This window comes from Anabrus simplex, chromosome 8, assembly GCF_040414725.1.
Source record: "Anabrus simplex isolate iqAnaSimp1 chromosome 8, ASM4041472v1, whole genome shotgun sequence".
In the NCBI taxonomy this organism is placed as follows: Eukaryota; Metazoa; Arthropoda; class Insecta; order Orthoptera; family Tettigoniidae; genus Anabrus; species Anabrus simplex.
In genome coordinates this window covers 157,341,398-157,365,079 of record NC_090272.1, presented here as the reverse complement: position 1 = coordinate 157,365,079, position 23,682 = coordinate 157,341,398, and the positions used below count along the sequence as shown (strand labels likewise).

Sequence of the window (23,682 nt, the reverse complement as noted above, 5' to 3'; positions counted from 1 at the left end):
CTACCACAGCGGAAGAAAGAAACAATGAAGATATCAGCTAAATAAAAATCGTCATGTAAGCCGGGAAAATAAAGTACTTCCTAGGTCACTGAGCGAGTTGGCTACGCGATGTCAGCTTGCATTCGGGAAATGGTGGGTTGGAACCTCACCGTCGGTAGCCCTGAGGATGGTTTTTCGGTGTTTCCCATTTTCACTCCAGGCAAATGTTAGGTTTGTTAAGGTTGCAGTTTTTTCTTTGCCACTCCAGGCTCTTACCTGTTCCATCGTCCCCATAAGACCCGCCTGCTCTGGTGCGATTTAAGACATATAAGAAAGAAGAACTTGCTCACGAGGCTGACATACTTGGGCACGTTCAAATACCACCGGACTGAGCCAGGATCGAACCTGCCAAGTTGGAGTCAGAAGGCCTGCCCCTCAACTGTCTGAGCCACTCAGCCCGGCACTAGAAGAATGAAAATAAAAATCTGATTCCATCGGGATTGGAAGAGTAATACAGTTAACCAGACAAAGTCGGATAGGAGAGCTGAAAGCGAGGAGCCTGGCACGAAAAATGTAGAAGGAATGCTGAACTAATCGAGAGGCTCTGAGCACCGACACCTGCTCACAAGTTGAGAGCACCTGGGGATTCGTCCTATTTTTAGAATGGTGTACCCTACTGTACTTAGTTCTTAAGAGTGAGAGAAAGACAATGTCTATGCGATTTTGGATTCTGAGTTGGAATATTCTGCTCCTCCGAAATTCCTTAGCTCGTATGTGTTGGGTATGTTTAAAGCTTATGAGAAGTTCCCGTTTCCGGCAAGATGTTACCTAACGACGTTATGTCGGCATATGCTAACGAGTAAAAGCATATATAAAAGCATGTATTTCACAATCATCCTAGTAATAGAAAGTTTAAGGCGTGGTAGCCGAGTGATGTAATCACTGGCTTCTTATCAAGGCGACTCCGGTTCGAATCACGGTTATTTCATATGGGATTTTTGAAATGAAAATTCATGTCCGTGTGGTTCCGGCTGCACTTATAGATGGAGGTCTCATGGCTGTGATCGCGATATCAATAGTCGTGTAAAACTACTAGCTTGTGTGCTTTACAATAGAAAGTTTTAATTCTGTCATGCGTGTAGAATATATCATATGCATGGTAGATCTGAACGCATAGTGTAGATGAACCTATCCCTTGAGTATTTTCTAAATTTGATGTTGGAGATAAACTTCAAAAGTTGTTTATGATAGCTGAAGTAACACTCCGACCTGTTACTTGACTCCTCCATTCAGCGGGGTTACCCGAAAATAATTCCACTCGAGAACTACGCTGTGATATACTAATATCCGTATCACTGTCACTTGGGTTCTTACTCCCTGACACATGGCTTATCTGTGAGAGAGAATTAGCGTGTGACGCCATTTATGTGATGTGGTAACGTGGAATTTACGTCACGTTTCTTATTTTTCTTGGATCATTGTACAGCTATGCATAGATAATAAATAGCCTACCACCCTTTTGTGTACAGTTACTCATTTTGTGTAGTGTGAAATATTGAATCTACTTGTGTACCAGCTTCGCAATCTCTGTCGTAAGTCACTTTTATGTGGTTTCTGATCGAAGTTGGAATGACCTCTTCTCATACACGTAGCTTTTCGTGGTTTGTATCAACAGAGCAGACTGAGTACAGACTCTTTTACGACTCATTTTCTCGTCAGGTTTTCTTAATTGTAAGTCCTTCTATCGTAAACCACCTATAATGCCACATATTCTTACTACAGTACTTGATATGCAACATTTTAGTAGAGGGAAATGGAAACAATAACAGGAGGTCATTCGCATATCGAGGCTAATGAAGGAAAGAAAAATTAAATCAATGGATATAGTTGAGCGTAAGGACCAGCTTTGGTGGCAAGATCGTGTGAGGTAGATGGAGGATGATTGGCTACTTAGGCAAATGAACTGGCATATGAAGAATTATATAAACAGAGAGAGACCTAGCAGACGGTGGTTAGACCAAGTTCTTCATGATTTCAACGTACAGGGTGTGGAAAGGAAATAGTCCAGAGTGTTGTTTATGATTGGATTGGCCAGAAATTTTATGCAGTTACTGTACAGTATCAGGTACATCCTCTTGTCCGCTCTACGGATGTGTAAGGATAGTTGTCTATAGCATAGGAGTTATAACAGGCCGTACCCCAATTATCTACGCCAATCTCGTAGCAAAACCGTCTAAGGGCTTTTGATACTCTTTTGAAATATAATATCTTCTTCTTCTTCTTCTTGCCAGTGTTTCCCCTATTTATTGAGGTCAGCACTTGATTTGGAATTAGTCCAGCTCTTCCTGACACCACCCCTGTGTGGAAGCTATGCAGAGGGATGTTCCTTGTGTCTGTAGTGGCTGGTAGTTTGATATGTTGCATGTAAGTGGAAATAAACGTATTAAAGCAAACACAAATACCCAGCCTTCTAGTAATGAACAATCACAGAAAACGAAACTTTTCTTGTTTAATAATAATAATAATAATAATAATAATAATAATAATAATAATAATAATAATAAAAATAATAATAGCCCCATACAAGCTCTTTAGGCGTTTTTAATTGTGAAATTGCCAGCGTTTTGCCGAAGTGTAGCAGTGCGCTAATAAGATGATTGAAACGGCCTTAAGACCTTACATGTGTTTAACATTTGCAATTGATGAAATTAAATTACGGTTTCCTCCTTGGAAGATAATTATTGAAATTATTCTGATTTCGAATTACCTGTATATAAAGGTTGTTCATTTGAAAAGCTAAAAACGCCGCAAATAACTGACGGGACAACCAAGGGACGGTAGCCCTACATACAGGGTCTCTCATATAAACTAAGACCGAACGCACGGTGTCTGTAATCTGCGCTTCGGCAGTTGCCTCAGCCGAACTTATGTCGCGCGCGGCCGCTCTGCTTTAAGCGTTTATACAATCATATATGAACTATTACCTTAAAAAAGATGCCGGAAGTGTCGTCCATTCTTGGTTATACAGGCATTGTATCTGGTAACCACATTCTGGCTGACGCGAGTGAGTTGTGCCACTGTAAAGTTTCTGATTTCATTTGTTATGTTTTCTTTCAGTTCCTCCAATGTGTGACGATTTGTTCTCGGGTTCACTGGGATAATTGGTGACAATCCAAATGACAATTGGAATCGTGTACATCATATCTATTGCGCGACGTGTAAACACATACAACCATCACGTAAGTTACTTTTATTATTAGTCTGAAAGGATCATCTAATTCGCAGGCAATATGGGCTGCATCGAGGACAAACTTACACCCGCAACAATCTAAAACTTTAAAGAATTTAAAAAGTAAATACAACTTTAAATGAAACACACATCATTAATTCTAAAAGTATAAGAAATTCGTAAAATATCAATCAGTGTCACAAAAATCCACGAAAATACACTTGACACGTTAGCAGGTAATGTAAATCCTAAAATAAACTTTCCAAGAAAATACCAGGGCAACGCATAAAGCAATTTCGTATCAAGACACGTTCTTTGACCTGATTATAATGAACGTTGCGAAGCAGCACGGGTCTTCTAGAAGAAACCCCTACTTGTTGTGCTTATTTTGTGAGTGATTTATTCGGTGACCGTTCAAGATTCGCACCAATGTCAACTAGCTTTTCCTCTGTTAAAACTGTTGTTCGTGTGCGCTCATGTTTTTTATTGAGCATGAGCCAGTAGTTTCACATTTGCTTACAATGAAGTTACGTGAATCTGTGCTCCTGAAGGTGGCACTTCACCAGGAATTTGCTGAACAAATGCATCGCGTACCCATCGAGCCGACTTCTACTTATAACTTTTACAGACGAAAACACGGTGTTGCAGTGACAACTGTCTCATTATGTTAGCAGTAAAAACGCCATTTGCACGGTCTGTGGTAGAGTGTCGGCCTCCGGATCCCAAGATAGCGGGTTCAAACCCGGCAGAGGTAGTCGGATTTTTGAAGGGCGGAAAAAAGTCCAATCGACACTCCATGTCGTACGATGTCGGCATGTAAAAGATCTCTGGTGATACATTTGGTATTTACCCGACAAAATTAATTAAATCTCAGCCATAGACGCCCAAGAGAGATCCGGTTTACTCTAGGCCCGCTAGATGGCAGACAGAGTAAACCGGAACGTCGAAATTGATGAGCAGACAGCCAGATGGCGTCAAATCGAAATGTCTGCAAACGGTAGCTGAGGCCATACGATTATTATTATTTTATATGAAGGACCCTGTAGTTTGGTGTCTGTAGTAACAGCTCAGAACGTGGTAAGTCTGAGACATACGTCCAGTAAGTGGAGGACAAATTTGAAGCAACATTCGTGTTTAATAAAACGTGGCATGGTTCAGTTTTTCTATAAATAATGTATTTTAGCTGGGAAAACTGTTACAAAGTTTGCTTGAGCTCCGCGGTAACACACTGACAACGCAACATTGGAGATTTGGCGTTGTTTTCTCTGGGGTCTTATGGATCACCCACCTTACAGCCAAGTTCTTTCCTCTCGTGAGAGCTACGTCTTTGGTCTCTTGAAGAAAGCCCTGAAAAGTAAGTGTTTCACCACCGATCAAGGGGTTCTTGATACTGTAGAATAGTGTTCTTACTACCAATCAGTACTCCTTTACTGCGGAGGATATAGAAAAACTTGTCCCGCATTGAAACAGGTGCCTGAACGGTGGGGGTTGTTACCTGTAGACTTTCTGGAGCTTTCATCAGTATGCTGTACTCGTATTAAGTATATATTTTTCAGTACATACTGTGTTTCTTTTGATCGTCTTCACTCTCCCTACATTCAAGGTTGTCTGACATCATCATTTTAACGTCGCGTTAACCCAGATAGATTTTCGATGACAGTGGGATAGTAAAATACTAGGAATCGACCGTGGTATTAATTGAGGCATCACTCCAGCATTTGCTTGATTTGAAAATTGGGAAATCCATGGAAAATCATCCTCAGCGTTGTCGATGGTGGGGTCCGAACCCACCATTTACCAAATGCGACCGTTACCACGCAGCCAACTCGGTCGTTCATTCTTGGGCCCCCTTTACTGCTACGCCTCTGTAAACTAATCAAATGATAAATAGTCTAGTGCACAACAACCCCGCTGTCTCTGACTTTTAAGGGGGATGTAAACGATCAGGGGTCAAAATTCAAAATTTTGAAAATTAATTTATCCGAATTAATCATGTTTTCCTTACATTGTTCGAAAATTTCAACGTTGTAGCTCATCTGGAAGTATTATGTAAAAGTACTTTGTATTTGTTGCTACGTTGATGGGACCATACCACTGGCAAATTTCAGTGGGGGATGTAATCGATCAGGGGTCAAAAGTTCGAATATTTGAATATTATGTTTCCTGAGTTAACCGCTTTCTTTATATTTTTTCAAATTTACGGCCTTGTAGCTCAGTGGGAAGTATTTTCAAAAATTACCTCCTATGCGTTGCAAAATCAATAGGACCTCCCCATTTGAAACTGTCAACGATGTTTTCTAAGCTTTCCATTTTTCACCATATAGGTACAGTTTCCTCTGAACCTAAAAGTGTTAATGCTTTGACATTTTCAGTGACTGTAGAAGATGAGTTGGTAGATTTCTTTTATGAAGAACTGTATATTTATTAAGATATTCATAGATATTATAGGACATTCAATTTGATATTGTATTATGCTTTCTTGTTTCCAAAATTAAAATCACCACAGTTATGTATGTATATATTTTCATTATTCTTAACATTTTAGATAAATATGTCCAATTAAATCCTGAAAATGATAAGTCTGATACCATCAGTAGTTATGCTGTAATATGTAGGCCTACCTGTTTCAGCTCATACGGTGAACGCTTGACCATGAGTGTACTGCCACCATTTTATCAAATTGTGTAACTGTACTCTACCATATTATACGTGAAGCGTATATTAATAATTATGCAAAGTTTCTGTTTTCTATCTCCCAAATCGTGGGTTTTTTGCATTCAAAATCTAGTGATGTATTCTCAGTTTTACATACCACCTTAATACTGAGTTCAAAGAAATTCTGTTAGACCATTTTCCCGTGACGTAACAAACAAACAAACAAACAAATATGAATTGATCTGAACCTCCTTTCGACTTTTGTATAAAAACGAAGTATAGTGTACAAACGAAATTTTAATTTTGTTTATGTAGATGGATTAAGCTAACCGTACACCATATTATTGTAATTTACTTTATCAGTGACTGGACCTCTAGAAATGTTCATTGACCAAATTTAGATTTAGAGCTCTGTAATATATCTTGCTAAGGTTATTGTGTTAATTTGTACGGCATCGTTGTTCTCTGTTAAGATGCTGGAGTTAGTAATTCTCTTGAGAACCTGTTAACGATGCTAATTAGCACACCACGAGGATATGAGTTTCAGGAGGGGTAATACCACGTCACCGTAGTGGTCGGTCCTAATGAGTACCATCATAGATGTAGCCTACTTACCGCATTTTAACTGGAGAAATGTTAATTTCCATTTGATACTTGCATTACAATTTATTCTTATCTTTCACGTTTAGGATGAATATTGTTAATAACTCTTGTTTTGGTATTCTTCTTCTTCTTCTTCTTCTTCTTCTTGGCCCTTTTCTCTCTACGCGGGATCGATGTTACCTGTGAATTAAACCCAGTTCTACGGCCGGATGGCTTTTCCGTTGCCAACCGTATGTGGAGGATATTGCGTGTCCCCGTGGTATGTTGTATGTAAATGAAGATGTGTGTTGAGACAAACACAGATACCTAGTCTCTGGGCAGTTAGAATTAACCAGACGCTTTTAAAATTTCTAACCCGGTCGGAAATCGAACCCGAGCTCCTTGGAACGGAAAACCTCTACGCCGACCATCTGGTAAGGAGCCGGACTGGTAACTTTTGTTTCATAAATGAATGAAAATCCGTAGCCTGTTTCCAGTCATTCGACCGGGTCAAGAATGGAATGAATGAAGCCCCATCTAGCGGCGAAGATAGGAATTGTGCCGGCTGCCGAAGCCTGTCTCCTCCGGGGCAATGATTAATGAATGACAGATGAAATGAAATTAAATGAAATCGGAGAGTGTTGCTGGAATGAAATATGACAGGGAAAACCGGAGTACCCGGAGAAAAACCTGTCCCGCCTCCGCTTTGTTCAGCAAAAATCTCACATGGAGTGACCGGGATTTGAACCACGGAACCCAGTGGTGAGAGGCCAGCGTGCTGCCACCTGAGCCACGGAGGCTCCTTGTTTCATAAATATGTTTTATTATTATTATTATTATTATTATTATTATTATTATTATTATTATTATTATTAATCCTTTTGGCTTTTCCTCAATTATCTGAGGTTGAAATTGAATGTGGATTAAGCCTAGTTTTACGGCCGATGTGTTCCCTGACCCTATGTGAAAGGATGTATTTTCTATTACGTTTTCGGTTGTGTGTAAACGAAGATATGTATCAAGACGATGACACACACCAAAACTGATAGCTGCGGGAATTAACCAAAATGCGGCTAAATCTCGGCGCTCTCTGAACCAACGGTCGCGACGCTGACGGTTGAACCCGAGGAACTGGCGCTGGCGCTGGCGTTTTGAGCTCGACCCGAGTTGCCAGGTTCCATCCTGGCTCAGTCCGGTGGTATTTCAAGGTGCTCAGGTACGTTAGCCCCATATCGTCAGATTTGCCGGCACGCAAAAGGACTCCCGCGGGACAAAATTCCGTCCCCTCCGCGTGTCCAAAAACCCTAATCGTGGTTATTGGGACGTATAACAAATAACAGTGTAATAATAATAATAATAATAATAATAATAATAATAATAATAATAATTTATACCCTAATTTAATCTGGAAAATTGCAAATTTCTTTATGGGATGAAAATCTAAAACTGTGATTATTTTCGACTTTTAGGTTTCCATCTCCATATGTCACTCAGATTTGTCACTCAACGGAATATGACTGCGATATGCTAACATTTCGGGTGGGGGATTACAACCTTTCGGACATTGTTAGTTTGTTGCAGCCCTTGTGAGGCAGACTTTACGGCGTTTGGTGGTGGGGTGGGAGGTGAGTTTGGGGGTGGGGGTGGGGGAAAGAACATCTGCCGCGTACATAAAGAACTACCTGTTAGTGTGGTAGGAGATAATGTATGTGATATTTGAGTTGCAAGAATGTTGGGCATAGCACCAACACCTCGTCCCCGAACCAAGGGAATTAACCGTTTAAAATTCTGATCCTTAGACCCGGCCGGGAATCGAGCCGGGTGCCTCGAGGACTGGAGGTGAAGACGCTGACCACTCAGCCATTGGGCCGGACACAATGGTCGATGAACTTTGAATAGAGGTGAGTGATAGATAGGATGCCATGGCACAGAACGCAAATAAATTTATTTGGCTCAATGCTTAGACGAAAGCAACAGGTTGAACAAGCTTGGGCTGGACACATCGCCATTACTGGTTTTACGTTCCACTATCTACTTTTACGGTTTCCTGAGACGGTGAGGTGCCAGCATTTTGCGGTAGAGTAGTTCTTACGCTATAAATCTACCAACACGAAACTGGCGTGTTTGGGCACCTTCATTTAATACCGGAATGACCCGGGATCGATCACGCCAACCACTCTTATGTCTAAGCCACTCAGCCCGACGTATCTGCTCGTCCTATATACGTAAGTTAATCATATCTTCAGTGTTTCATAATAAAACAAATCATATGAATAATGAGATGCATACCACAAGTGCTCTATTATGTTCGATAGTTCCAAATAAATCCAAACCAAACCCCAAATCCAGTGGCACTACAGCCCTGACGGGCTTTGGCCTACCAAGCGACCGCTGCTCAGCCCGAAGGCCTGCAAATTATGAGGTGATACATGTTCAATGTGAAGGATCCTCTCGGTCGTTGTACTTATCCGAATAAGCCACTGTAAATCAATTATTTTAGATGAAATCATGCCATGTCTGTGTTTTCCGGGCTTGTAAGCCGTGGTCCAGGAGCAAGTGATTGCCCCGAAGTTTCACCGAAGGGTTCCCACTGTCTTCGATAGCAGCGAAGATATTTCCAGCTCATTATGTAGTGCAGGCTACGGTACGCTTCTCGCCTATTGGTTCGTCATGCTGGTGGGGCGGGGGGGGGGGGTCGATCGTTGATTGGCTGTTCCTTGGCCAATGGTTGAAGCATTAAGGAGCCCGATATACATTGACCTGCCTTGGCGGAGATAGGCAGCTGATCACCCGTTGCTTTTTCTGCTCTGCCTCGACCATCGTGTCCTTCAGGATTTAAGGCTTTCAGGCCTGGAAACCAGGCTTTGTTTACCTGTTCAGATTCCTCCTTACGGTTGAAGCTGTTGGTGTGCTTCAGAATTTCAATGGCTGATGAATAGTAAATGTTATTTCAGAGTACGAGTACTACATATTTATAAGCAAATAGGATACTGGTGTCAGTCAGTCGTTAACGAAAGTTTTATTGTGCCTAAAATCAATCCCAACTGAAGCGTATACTTATTTTAAGGCGGAATAATCCTTATGCTGGATCACACATTGTATGTCCGTAACAACCAGTTTTCGTTATTGATACCTTGCAAGACGAAAATTCATTTATATTCATCCTATTTTCAAAATAAAATTAAGAATACGAGGTCACCAATCAGCGGGATCCGCTGCTGGGATTGGGATTGGTTTGAGTTCGAACCACTGTATCGGGGAGAAGCTCCCAAAGTTATACCTTCTGAACTATAGTACACTGCTCATAAATTTTGTTAACGTTCTAATCTGAAGTGCAAATCGTCGCTACCGGGACAAATCCTCATATGTGAAATATTTTAGCATAGAACTTTGGCCGTTAAGGTTCTGTCATCTAAGGTGCAATATTGTATGAATATTCTCAAAGCATTCTCGCTCTTCATAATGTTTGTGCTGCAGCTCAGTATATCCCCAAAAATATTATCACACAGGAGGTTTTGTCCCGGCAACGACGAAATGTTGTTGAGTCTAGTGATTGTTCATTCTTTAACTCTCTGGTTCTTTTCAACGATCTTAGAATGATGTGGGTCGTCATGGTCAGTACTTCGCTACATCATCCGATCCGATCAAAGACTTTAATATTACTTATCTAGACTCACAGAGCGCGCTGGTGCTATGCGAAAAATTTAATATCTTCGCGCATCGCCATGTTGCGGGCACTTCAGTTTTGAATGTATGGTTAACACGTAGTGATGTTTACAGTTTCGTGTGTGTTTTTTATGGTGATTCCTATCGGTTAACGGATCTGTGGTTGTGTTATGTGATAAAGTGATAATTTATAGTATTGACAACTATTTTAGTGATAAGTGCGAGCTTACATTGATCGGTGATATTAAAGGAGAGTAGGCCTAAGTTAAGCCGTAAGTGCGGAGTGGAGAACTATTCACGATGGTGACCTCTTGTGCAGCTTTCAATCCACAGTCGGTATCAGAAAGGATCTGGTATTTCTTTTTACAAGTGAGTAGGAATTGAAATGTTATAAAATTACCAAAATCGAGAATGGGATACAGATTGGTGGATTCAGGGATGTATGGACGTGGCATTCTTAATATTTAGGCTTCTTATTCTTGGCGTTTTTCATTTCATTAGGTACAATTCTTAAGAACTAATCAGCTATTCTGAAAAAGCGCACATATTGTTCTTACAGACTGTGCACCCATATTAAAATGTCGATAAACACGGACCTAGAATCCGAAAAATATGATTGATAAAGCTTGGTAAACCCATCTATTTTAAGTCAAATTATGACTTCAGATTATTGACAATTATCAGAAAAATGATTTATTGATACCATTATCCATGTTTTCACATCTCCTTTATAATAAAAGAATTGTTAAATATGTTGTTCCAGAGAAGTTTGACTAGGCTGACTCCTACTTTGCACTAGAAAACACTAATCAATCTACCTGTTTAACTGTTATATGCATATGTGCTTAATATTCAAGCTCCTTTATCTTCTTCCTTATGTGAATCATAATGTTCCTGCAATAGAAAAGTTAGAACACATTTTCAATTTTAATTTGTGCTCAGAAAATCTCCTTTCAGTTCGAGTTGATAAAATCAGTAGGCCTAATATTGGTAATCAAGTTGAGAATAGTATGAGAGGGAATTTTGCATCCTAAATGATATATTTTTCGTCTCTTAAATTTAATCAACTGGTAAAAATATATTTAATTCAGAGAAAATTAAACTAAGCTAGGTATTCTTTTCAGTGTTAGATACATTTAGAATTATGAGGTAGAGTAGCACTAGTGTAATGAGTTTTTTCAGGAAGAATATTTTCAAAATGTAAAATAATTTAGTGAAATGTGAATGATTGCTGGTTCCACAACTCTGTTCTGAAATATATCACATGAGGTTCTATTTATGAAGCAGAAGAATATTTTGTGATAAATCAATGGGAGAATGTTCTGTCATTGTACCAGGAATGGTTGAGAAAAAAAAGGAGATAGAAATATATACATTTCTTTGATTTTGAATACATGGCTAATATTTTTAGACTTATTGCTTACAGTTTTCCATTGAATAAGCCTGAACTTCTGTCAAAGTGGCTTGTTGATGTTAAAAGAGACAAGTTTGTTCCAACTTATTCTCATAGACTATGTTCAATTCACTTCACAGAAGCAAGTTTTTGGCAATCTGAAGGGAACAAAATTCTGAAAGTTGATGCAGTGCCAACACTGACTTTCCAAATCATCTTGAAAAGGTACTTGTAGGTCAAGTAATTTGGATTAGATATTGTATTACTTCATTTTATTTTTATTTCTTTTATCAATGATAGGGCTTTGCTTATGGTAGACCCAATAGGCCTATATATTTTTATTTTTTCAGACTGACAAGGCTCCCCATAGTATTTTAAAAAGTTAGTTCGATTTTGGAGGGACAAATCAACAGAATAACACCATAGATCCCAGTCTATGTAGCAATTCAGTCAGTGCTGTTACACAGTGCATTTCATCTGAGCACAATTATTTTAGTGCAGAAAACCCCACAAAACATATAAAAATCTCAGTATATCTCAGTAGATTTTAGATAGCTATTTTCCAAACTATATAGAAATCATAATTGAAGGTATACTCATCCTGATATACAATTTCATATCCTGGAAATAATAAAAAAGAAAAATTTCATTCAGATGGGAATTAGTAAAGAGTAAAGTTACTTGTAGTGAACACTGGGCATAGCTTTATTTTATTTTTTTACAGATTTCTGCAGTCATGTACCTTTTCAACAATCTGTTCATAGTACTGAATAATACCTGCTGTGTTTACTCATCAGAAGGAAAAGATCTGCCATGTAACTTTTATAGAAAATATTTCACAAGTTTTCATTTTGCCAATATTACAGATTCTTGCTTTTGATACAACTGTTTGTAAATATTGAAAGAATTGATGGATTATTGATGTTCTTCAGTCTCGTAAGTCACAGGTAAAAGATTGTTTTTCTCCTCATGATCTGTAAATCATACTGAAGTTGTAAACTGCTCTGATTTGAAAATGTCTTGGTATTTTCATGATAGCTTAACTGCCGAATTTAGGATTTAATTGCATGTGTTTATTCTGAATATGCAAACAAATCAGTTAAAAACATGGTCATTATAGTAGGCCTAATGTGAGCTACATATTCTTTCTTGAAGATTATTAATTTAATGTACTGGTATACAATGTTTTTCTGTTTTTGGAGAGTGTTCTCTAAATTTAAGACATGTGTTTATCTACGTAGGTATGTATTTACTATCATTAGTAGTGTATTTTGAAGTCTTCTTATCCAGTTTTCTAAATGTTGTTTTATTACGTATGTTACTTAGGTGAGCTATCCAAAGGATTTGTGGAGATTTGTTCGATAACAATGCAAATGTGTTCAGTTTATATGCATAAGTATCATTTCCGTGTTATTGTCGTCTTGATTCTTGTATATTTATTGCGTATATTCACGTTAGTCGGTGTAGGCTGTATCATATATTATTAATGAATTAGGACTTGGGAATAGCTAAGTTTCCCTGATGCTTGGAATGCAACATTTCCGTACGGATCTTCTGTTTTCTAAAGCGACACCTTTTTAACATTTTATTTTGGATGTATCTAATGAACATCTTTTCTTACCGTGTTATCCTGTATCGCAGGAATAAAAATAATTCATTTGTGCGTAATTGAAGTTAATGCGTGAATTCCATACTACGATCTCCTCGGCGAGCTGTGAGGTGCCCGCAACATGGCGATACGCGCATGGACAGCTCTTCCCCAGTCACAGGCTACTGCGCAGCCAACGTTGTAGGGCCTTGGATCCGATGCTACATCCTTCGTGCAGTAATGTCAATTTGGCACTTCCTCACATTGGAATATATCGTCGCTGTTCGGGTAAAAGGTTATACCTCACAATGCTTTCCATACCCATCATTTCCCTTAAGACTGGTCACGCCTCTCAGCAACATAAGGATATGCAGTCCATCAGGACAATTTTCGCTGTGTTCATTTTCGTATGCTAATGTTAAAGGAAAATGAACCATAAGTATATTATACTGTAGGAGTACGTAAATAAGTCATTGAGACATACATTTCTAGAGTGCGGTACGGTAAGGTTCATTTTCCTTTACACGCAAGCACAGGAAAATGAACACAACGAATATTGTTCTGATGAACTAAATATCCATATGTGGCTGGGAGGCGTGACCAGTCTTAAGGAAAATAATGGATAGAAAGAGCCTTGGGAGATATGACCTTCTGCCCGAACAGCGACGACATAGCTTCCTTATATCGTTCTTACTATCCTCCTTGATCGCGTTGATAATTCTTCAATTGAGAATATATCACTTGTCTTGGAAGTTAATGTTGATTGCAAATTTTAGGCAGAGCTTGAGACTTAACTCAGAAGCACCCAGCAGGATTCACGTATCCAGTAGGGCCGATGACCTTCGATGTTAGGGCCCTTAAAACAACAAGCATCACGTACCCAGTAAATCAATGTGGTGGGCTCTTATCTATACTACAGTACTAAACATAATACCGATTTTTGGTCTAAGTAATTCAGACTAGCCTTCCTATCTATTATAAACTTCTGCTTATTTCCATTTCATTTAAAAATAAAATTATTATTATTATTATTATTATTATTATTATTATTATTATTATTATTATTATTATTATTATTATTATTATTATTACATATAGTTTCTGGACGTTACTAGGTTCAGATAAGAGAAATAGAGTTTCTAGTTCGTTCCTGAATCCTTTATGACTTGTACATATTTGGCAATGCCGGGAATCAAACTTTGAGACTCTCAACCGTAAACTGTTATTTTAACTTCTAACCCAGGAAGTAATGGGGGTGAAGTAAATTATCGTGTACAAATCTCACTAAATATAGGTCGTTTCACCAACCAGGACTGTTCGCCGTTCTTAAGCCTACAGTATGTCATCCAAGCGTAATCTGTACACTGTCTTTTCATTTAATATGACGTATTTTAAGTACTTCGTTGTTTTACAAAGATGAAGTTCTTATATTTAAAGTGATCATTCTTTTTGTGTTTTAGATAATATAATCACTCACAGATTATTATTGTCAGAAATAAGAACAATCTCGTTAAGTAAACGAATGATTAATAAGTGGATTATTGGTTTTACTGAGTATTCTGGACCGGCTTTCGTGCCCTTAAGTGTTCAACAAACTCATTAGCACCTTAATGAACGTCGGAGGAACTGGCCATGGTACTCAGCCGAGCGCTCATTAAGGTTTTCATTCTTCCGTTTAATTCAACGACGAACAGCTTTCAGAGCGACTTCCTTGCTTGGGTTTAACACCATTTTGCGTTTACCTCCATGTTTCCTTGCACTTTCCAGCAACCCGATTATATATATTTAGAAAATTCTACTCTAGGATAAATAGTCCTATAGTTTTTCTTTCAAATGCTTCCCTGATACTAAGACGATTTATCGAACGTGGGATCATTCACTTCCCAACCGTAAAATAAGTAATTCAGTTACACCACTTGCAAGCTTAGTATAATCGGTAGGTGCAGTACAAAATAACATGATTTCGTTCTCTGGTTTCATTTACAAGAACGACGCAACTAATGACGTGCTGAAACACTTCTCTCTGAGGTGATGGCCATCTAGTTGTACAACTTCTTAAAATGTTAACCACCGGGCGAGTTGGCCGTGCGCGTAGAGGCGCGTGGCTGTGAGCTTGCATCCGGGAGATAGGGGGTTCGAATCCCACTGTCGGCAGCCCTGAAGATGGTTTTCCGTGGTTTCCCATTTGCACACCAGGCAAATGCTGGGGCTGTACCTTAATTAAGGCCACGGCCGCTTCCCTCCAACTCCTAGGCCATTCCTATCCCATCGTCGCCATAAGACCTATCTGTGTCGGTGCGACGTAAAGCCCCTAGCAAAAAGAAAGTTAACCGTCGACAGCAATAATAACACCGCTACTTCCACAAAAACACTTGCCTGAATCCGTCACCATTAATAAACTACGACGTTCATGACTGCTTAGTCTTTCACGGCCAGCGCTCAATTCTAAGAACACGTTTTCCGGACTTGTATTTAGTGGTCCAGAGATGATTTAGTCTTCCGATGTTTCATCAAAGACTGCACTTGGCAAATCCAAGTGTATATTCTCTTCAAGGGTCAGCAGAAAAATAAGGGAAATGACCTTGAACTTCTAAATACATTAAAATAAATTGGAGCAAAACAATACAAAACAAACTCGGCCATATGGGTGAGTACTTTTCTTCCTTTTTTATATTTCAGATTTAAGCATTTTAATTGAAATACAATGCACACTTCACTCACACCGACTGAGGACTTTCGGAGAGAGCGGATCGTTAAGAATGCCGAAGAGTTCGGTAAAACGTGGAGAGATCAGCGGTCATTTTTCAGAAACACAGATTATGCGGGTTTTTAATCCAGTCAATTGAAATTAAAACTGTTACTTACTTGTCAACCCCCTTGAATGCATCCTCATCAATCGAGGTGATCTTGTTCTCGTACAAACTGAGGATCTCGAGCGTGTCCAGACCTTCGAAGGCGCGACTGTGGAGTGAGGTTATCCGGTTGTGGTTAAGGTTGAGGATGAGGAGATGGTGAAGGTCCCGGAGAGCCACGCTCGGGATCGCACTCAGCAAGTTCTGTGACAGGTCCAGCTGCGTCAGCCCTTTACCTGAAACGCATAATCTTAGCTTAGAACAAAATTGAATGTAATAGAGAACTGGCTAGCACTAACACTCGTAGCACTCAGCAAGATTATTGTCAGGCCCAGCTGTGCCAGGCCTTTGCTGAAACAGATCGTCGTAGCCTAGAACAAGACTGACGGGTAGGTAGTTGATGTCTCTCATAGCACTCAGCAATATCATGGATAGGTCTAGTGTGTCAACCCTTTGCTGAAACAGATCGTCGTAGCTTAGAACAAGATTGACGGGTAGTTGGTTGATGTGTCTCATAACACTCAGCAAGATATGGACAGGTCTAACGGTGTCAGTCCATTGCTAAAACAGGTCGTCAGAGCTTATAACACGAATGAAGGAGTTATAGAATACAGGCAGGTGGCTAATGTCTCCCATTGCACTCCGGAAGATCATTGACAGGTCCAGCTGTGTCAATCTTTTACCTGAAACAAATCATCGTAGCTTGGAACAGTATTGTACGCAGAATAAGGGACAGAGGCGCTGGTTGATGTTTCTGGTTACATTCAGCAAGATCATTGACAGGTCGAGCTGCGGAAGCCCTTAGCCTGAAACATATCATCGCTGCCGGGGGTATGATGCGCAAAGGTATCACCGAGATATCACTATAAAATTTGTCACAAATGGAACATAACAATTGCTTTTACACATATCAAGTGAAAAATTCCTGGCACATTAAGAAATACCGTCGTTATTTGAGAAATATGAAAACATACTTAAGGCTTGTAGACAGGACTGGTTTATGTCGTATTCCGCTGCTGATGCCGTCTTTTGTTCTTTTCTTGAGGTCCAGGGCTAGCACCGAGGAATGCGAGTGCTATGTCTGTGGATTCTCATTATCTTTGTCCATTATGAGTAGAGCGGCTAGTTCAAAAAGCAAAATGGAGGTGAACAGTATTCATTTTTCGATGAGGCAAATGAACAGGTTATTGTTAAATTACAAGACCTTAAGCTATTGCCGAAGTAGCATGATCCCTGGACCAATAAATAACTTAATGAATCAGTTAGGGCACAAGTCCACAACTCGTCGTGATCAAAGAACTTCAGCGAACAAAGACATTACACACGAAATTGTTCAACGTGTGAGACAAAAGACATACGTGTGTCACTGTGAGCGTAACACCAAATGTACTTGTAAAGTGGTAAAGTACGCATACATAATATACTCCAAAAATGAAATATTTCTTAATGTGCCAGGAATTTTTCACTTGATATGTGTAAAAGCAATTGCTATGTTCCATTTGTGACAAAAATTTTATAGTGATATCTCGGTGATACCTTTGCGCATCGTACCCGCTGCCGGGACAAAACCTCCTATGTGAAATATTTTAGCATAGAACTTTGGCCGGTAAGGTTCTGTCATCTAAGGTGCAATAATGTGTGAATATTGTCAAGGCATTCTCGCTCTTCATAATGTATGTGCTGCGGGTCAGTATATCCCCCAAAATATTATCCCATAGGAGGTTTTGTCCCGGCAACAACGATATACAGCTTATAACAATACTGTTAACGTAATAAGGAACGGGCAGGTAGCAACCGTCTGAAAGTGCCTCTTTGGGTTACTCTTAATAAGTTGAATGAAATGTCTAACTTCATCAGTATTTCACCTCGAACTGTAGGTTATAACAATATTAAAAGAGGAATAAAACCAGGTTAACTCAACGCCCTGAGGCATGAACTCAGGGATGTCAACCGTCCTTAAAATGGTTTTCAGTGGTTGCATTTCAACTCCAGGAAAATGATGATAAAGTAACTTACTCACAGTTATGTCTCTCTCAATCGTAGCCTCATTCAGTTACTAACTTAACCCTCGATGACAGACACCCCAGCAGTACAGGCTTTGCGAACATGTCGTCACTAGACCCTAAAATGAAACATATATTAAGAGGACGACTGGTAGCTTCTATCTATCATCTTCATGGTATGCGGTTGTTACAAATACATCTCCTCTTGACTGAATAGCAAATGCATAAAATAAACATGGGTAACGTCCACTCAATTATGTAAAACTGAATTTTCATTTCAAATTGTGGTAACTACGGGGTGAAATTTTCAACTGAAAATTACATTGTGTGTGATAAAACGTCGAGTGTTAAAGCCTGGCCAAAACTCAAACTCAGATACCCGTGAAGTAACTGAGATAAACTGAGAAATCTCTCTTAAGTGCACTTTTTCTCAGATAGTTAATCAGAGATATTCAATTAATTTATTTCTCTTCCCACACTCTGGCCGGGTCGCAGTTGCAAACTAGGCTATGCCGCACAAAATAATTTGGTCCTGTTTTTAGAGAGGGATGCCCTTTCTGATGCGAACCGTTTGTGGAGGGATGTATTCAGCAAATAGGTCGTGCGCTCCGGATTGCGTAACTATGAGCTTGCTTTCTGAAGACGGTCGGCATCCCTGAAGATGCTTTTCCGTGGTTTCCTATTTTCATATCAGGCAAGTGCTGGGGTTCTACCGTAATTAAGGCCACGGCCGCTTCCTTCTCAATCCTAGCTCTTTTCCATCTTTACGTTGCCGTTCAGTGTGTTAGGACGACGTTAAACCGCTAGGGAAAAAAATCAGTATTGCGTGTTTCTGCGGTGGTTGACAGTGTGGTTTGCGCGTATTTAGAGAAACATTAACACCCAGCCCTCGGGTCAGAGTAAAAAACCAGCCGTGGCTAAAAATCTCCACCTTACCGGGAATCTAATCCGAGATCCTCTGAACCGAAGGCCTCGACGCTGATAATTCAGCCAAGGAACCGAACAATGTACTTGATTCATTTTGTCTCATAAACTTATGCTGAGGTAATTTTTAAAAACAAATTAGTATATCGAATTGTAGTAATTTTGTGCCTCAAACTTCAGAGAGTATACGATTGAAGAGCTTGTACTGTAGTTTGACTTCAGTATCTCATGTTGCCCTCGGCTCGTGTATGAGCTAAACGCGGGGGAAGTGAGGAGGGAGGGTAATACTGTGTTACGGACATAGTGGGCCTGTATAATAAACTTAATTTCCTGCGGTTAATTACATACAAGTTAGATCAGCACTGCCTGGGGAAGCTATGTGTTAGCGACTCAAGTCTGTGGAAAATTTATAACACAAGGGGATGAGAATTCACTTTCACAGAAAACGACCAAACATATTGGATTACAGTCGTTCTTTTTAAGCCCTGTGTGGAGTGATAACTTTCTTTCCAATTTAGGTTTATAGTAGCTTGACATCCGTAAAACGTCTTTGAGTTACGAAAGGAGAAAACATCTTTTCACTTTATGTAACGTATAATCTTTGTGTTAAGATGAATGTTACATCCTAGTTAGCTAATTAAAAAACTGTAATAATAATAATAATAATAATAATAATAATAATAATAATAATAATAAGCCTCCGTGGCTCATACGGCAGCGCGTCGGCCTCTCACCGCTGGATACCGTGGTTCTAAATCCCGGTCACTCCATGTGAGATTTGTGCTGGACAAAGCGGAGGCGGGACAGGTTTTTCTCCGGGTACTCCGGTTTTCCCTGTCATCTTTCATTCCAGCAACACTCTCCATTCTCATTTCATAGCATCTATCATTCATTAATAAATCACTTTGGGAGTAGCGACCCCATCGTACTAACAGCCTATATCTGCTTCATTCATTACATCCCTGACCCGGTCAATGACTGGATAACAGGTTGTAGGTCTTCAATAATAATAATGATGTTCGCCTCTGTGGTGTAGTGTTAGTGTGATTAGCTGCCACCCTCGGAAGCCCGGTGTTGATTCCCGTCTCTGCCACAATATTTGAAAAGTGGTACGAGGGCTGGGACGGGGTCCACTCAGCCTCGGGAGGTCAATCGAGTAGAGGTGGTTTCGATTTCCACCGCAGCCATCCTCCAAGTGGTTATCCGTGGTTTCCCCACTTCTCCTCCAGGCAGATGCCGTGATGGTACCTAACTTAAGGCCACGGTCGCTTTCTTCCCTCTTCCTTGCCTATCCCTTCCGATCTTCCCATACCCCCGCAAAGGTCCCTGTTCAGCATAGCAGGTGAGGCCCCCTGGGCGAGGTACTGGTCGTCCTTTCCTTTTGTGTCCACCGACCCAAAGTCTCACGCTCCAGGACACTGACCTTAAGGCGGTAGAGGTGGGATCCCTCGCTGAGTCCGAGTGGAAAACCAACCCTGGAGAGTAAAACGAATTAAGAAAGAAAGAAAGAAAGAAAGAAAGAAAGAAAGAAAGAAAGAAAGAAAGAAAGAAAGAAATAATAATCATATTGCAGATTTTAATTAAATATATTGTATTTGTTTTTAATAAGTTTTGTTTTTACATTAAATCATTTACGTGGGTGTTAAAATAATGAGACAGGTTTATTGATGTCGTGAGGCCTCCGGTGAAACGTTGTGAATTCTGAAGTACTTTGATTCCCTTGGGCGACTTGTGCGTCTGGATGTATGGTGATGAGGTACGAAGAGGGTGAAACCCTTTGTCGGTGCACCTGTCGAATAACACCAGTGAGTCTGTTCAAAGATTAAAGTCCCCATCCGACGGAGGAATCACCATTCCGTATGAATGCCGAGAGGTTCGGTATTGAACCCAGGCTTTTGGTACGCAGTCTAGTGATTAGAAATTGTATACCACCACCTGTCCTACCCGGCCAGGCAACATTCTGATCGAGAAATATTTATATTCCAACCAGCTGATCACGGTGTAAGTCCATCAAGACTTTATACATTAACGATCATGGCCACGAGGCTTATAGGTTAGTTGGAGACATAGAATACATCCCTGACTGTCACGAGAGGTGATTAAAAGGGAATCCCCAAGGCTCTTTTCTCAGGAGCTACGGTTGACATTACTTCTACATATCTTTCCTAGCCTCCTCACTTTTACACACACCTCACGATAAAGTTTCACACCACCTGAATTACTGTGGTACTTGGTTGCTTAAGATCCAACAGAAAGCATGGGAAGAGCGTATTTACTTTCTGAAAGAATAACATGATCGCTTTGAAGAATACATACTGACCTACGATAAACGCGACGCATTATTTGGCAAAGCCTGGAAATCACAACACGCGTCTTAGTATGGTGTTCCTCCATCTTCTACGTTGGGGCATGGTTTGATTATTTGTGGTATTGTGCCCACCTGCTTGTTGAGATTGTCCTGTTCTATTCTGTTCCACTCTTCGAGAGTAGCCCTTTGGAGATTGTCCAGGATTAGACACGGGTTTCTACATCTTCGAACCGCTTGTTTCAGGTAGTTCCAGGTATGTTGCCATTGATGCTTTCACGATCCTACTTATAGACATGATATAGGATTTTGGGCTTATGCCATGTCAAGAAAACAAGGTGAAATTCTGTACGTTTCGCAGAGAATTTTGCTCTTCGTCTTCAGAAGAAAATCTCGACTGTTCACGGGAAAGACTTCTTAAAGAATTGTCATTTTGTTTCGGTGTTTTCCAAATTCGATCGTTCCTCATCACCAGATGTTTCATTCCAGGCTTCTGTCAGTGTCGTACTTTCATATGTGTGTACACATGTTTTGGTATGTGACTCCCTCTCAGACTGATTCTGATGTCAGCTTCCGGTTCGAACGCTAGCGCTGTACCGCGTCCGGTGAGTCATCTGGTGACGAATGAACGTACCATTTCCACTTCTGTTATAATGTCTAAATTTAAATCTCATTCTTTGAGAAGTCTTTCTCGTGAACAGTCGAGATTTTCTTCTGAAGACGCAAGCAAAGTTCTCTGCGAAATGTGAAGAATTTCACCTTGTTTTCTTGACATGGCATAAGCCCAAAAGCTTTTATCATGTCTATGGTTCCAGGCATGTTCAGTCGGAATCATGCCAGCAGGCACCGCAGACTACTTTATCTGATTGATTTGGACCTCCCGGGGAAAATGACGAGACGGAAGCTGTGCGCGAGAGCATTACTGCCTTGCAGATGGAAACTGTCTCCGATTTGTTGTCAATAAGGTCGAACAGTGGACTGGAGGATTCAGTACTAATATTGAACACTTTTCATAGTGCCCTCAGCGACGTTCGGCGTTTACATATTGTGCCAGCCCAAACATAACGAATCCACAAATCCGCGTCCTATTTGGACCTGTGGTATGGTGTATAATACTCGTCTGGCATGAATTCCTTTCCATACCCTTCTCCATAGATTTTTGGGTGTCAGACAAATTCTGCACTCATCAGTGAAGAAGACCTGACTCAATGATGCCAGGTTCCAGTGCAAGTGTCCCCTTACCCACCTGCACCTGACGCCACAGTATTGAGTATTACGTGCAGATGCTCGCTAAGGAACTCTGTAGTGTAGGTGGGCTCTGTTTTTTTTTTTTTTTTTTTTTTTTTTGCTAGGGGCTTTACGTCGCGCCGACACAGATGGTCTTATGGCGACGATGGGATAGGAAAGGCCTAGGAGTTGGAAGGAAGCGGCCGTGGCCTTAATTAAGGTACAGCCTCAGCATTTGCCTGGTGTGAAAATGGGAAACCACGGAAAACCATTTTCAGGGCTGCCGATAGTGGGATTCGAACCTACTATCTCCCGGATGCAAGCTCACAGCCGCGCGCCTCTACGCGCACGGCCAACTCGCCCGGTGGGCTCTGTTTAGATGATTTCGGATTGTCTGAGTAGATACAACTATTCTAGTTGCCGTCAGGAATGCATTGCGCAGCCCTGTTATGGAGTCTCGTCGGTTCCTGCGAGCCTAGATTAATAAGTACTGGTCATCAGTTTCTGTTGTTGACAACGGGTGACCACTGTGAGATGGATGTTGAACATATTGTGCCACACAATAATGGTTTTCCGTCCCAGTGTCACTGTGGTGTGCGCCAGCTAGGTCGCTAATTTTTCTTCTCATGGAGGCATTGATGTGCGTACGATCAAATGCTGTAACGGCTCATCGTGACAGGCCACAAGCTGCGTTCTGTGTATGTTGTGTCCTAGGGTTCCAGTTTCATTGCATTCTTCTGGACTATCCTGAGATTGCATATCGTGCTTCCATGTAGGTACACCTAACAGGTGACGTTATATTGCTTTCCGATGTCTCCTTTTAATGAGACTACTACGTAGGTCGAGTCATAAGTCATGACAACTATTGTTTTTCTCTCGCGGACAGGAGACAACACGGAAAATCTAAGATATGCATTTGGAGACGTACGGTATATACTTGCGTATGATGCCACTAGATGGTGTATGTAAACAACAGTATGGGTCTAAGCAGGCCCCAAAGTTCAGTGAGTGAGTGAGAGCGTCACAAAATGGAAGTATATTAAAATAGCAGTTCTTCGGGGCAGAAATGCACGCCAATGCCATGCAGAGCTGCGGGAAGCATTAGGTGTGCATGCCATGCCCTGTAGAACAGTGGCGAGGTGGGTGGAAACGTTCATACGGGGTGGAGTATCAACTGCCGATTTGCCTCGCCCAGGTCGGTCGTCCAGTGTCCATGGACCTTGGGTGATTATTTTGAAGGTCTGAAACCAGTGGAGACCTGTCTTTTGTACGTAGTCCT

At 40.6% G+C, this 23,682-nt stretch overlaps 1 protein-coding gene across 2 annotated transcripts in view; it reads right to left on the bottom strand.

Annotated features, from left to right (window-relative positions):
- The window catches only part of LOC136879232 (leucine-rich repeat-containing protein 15), a 600,790-nt gene that overhangs the window by 150,952 nt on the left and 426,156 nt on the right, over positions 1-23,682 (bottom strand). For both annotated transcript variants that reach the window (XM_068228996.1, XM_067153040.2), the window contains exon 3: positions 15,958-16,180. In XM_068228996.1, coding sequence (XP_068085097.1) covers positions 15,958-16,180 — 223 coding nt within the window. The remainder of the gene's footprint in view (positions 1-15,957; positions 16,181-23,682) is intronic.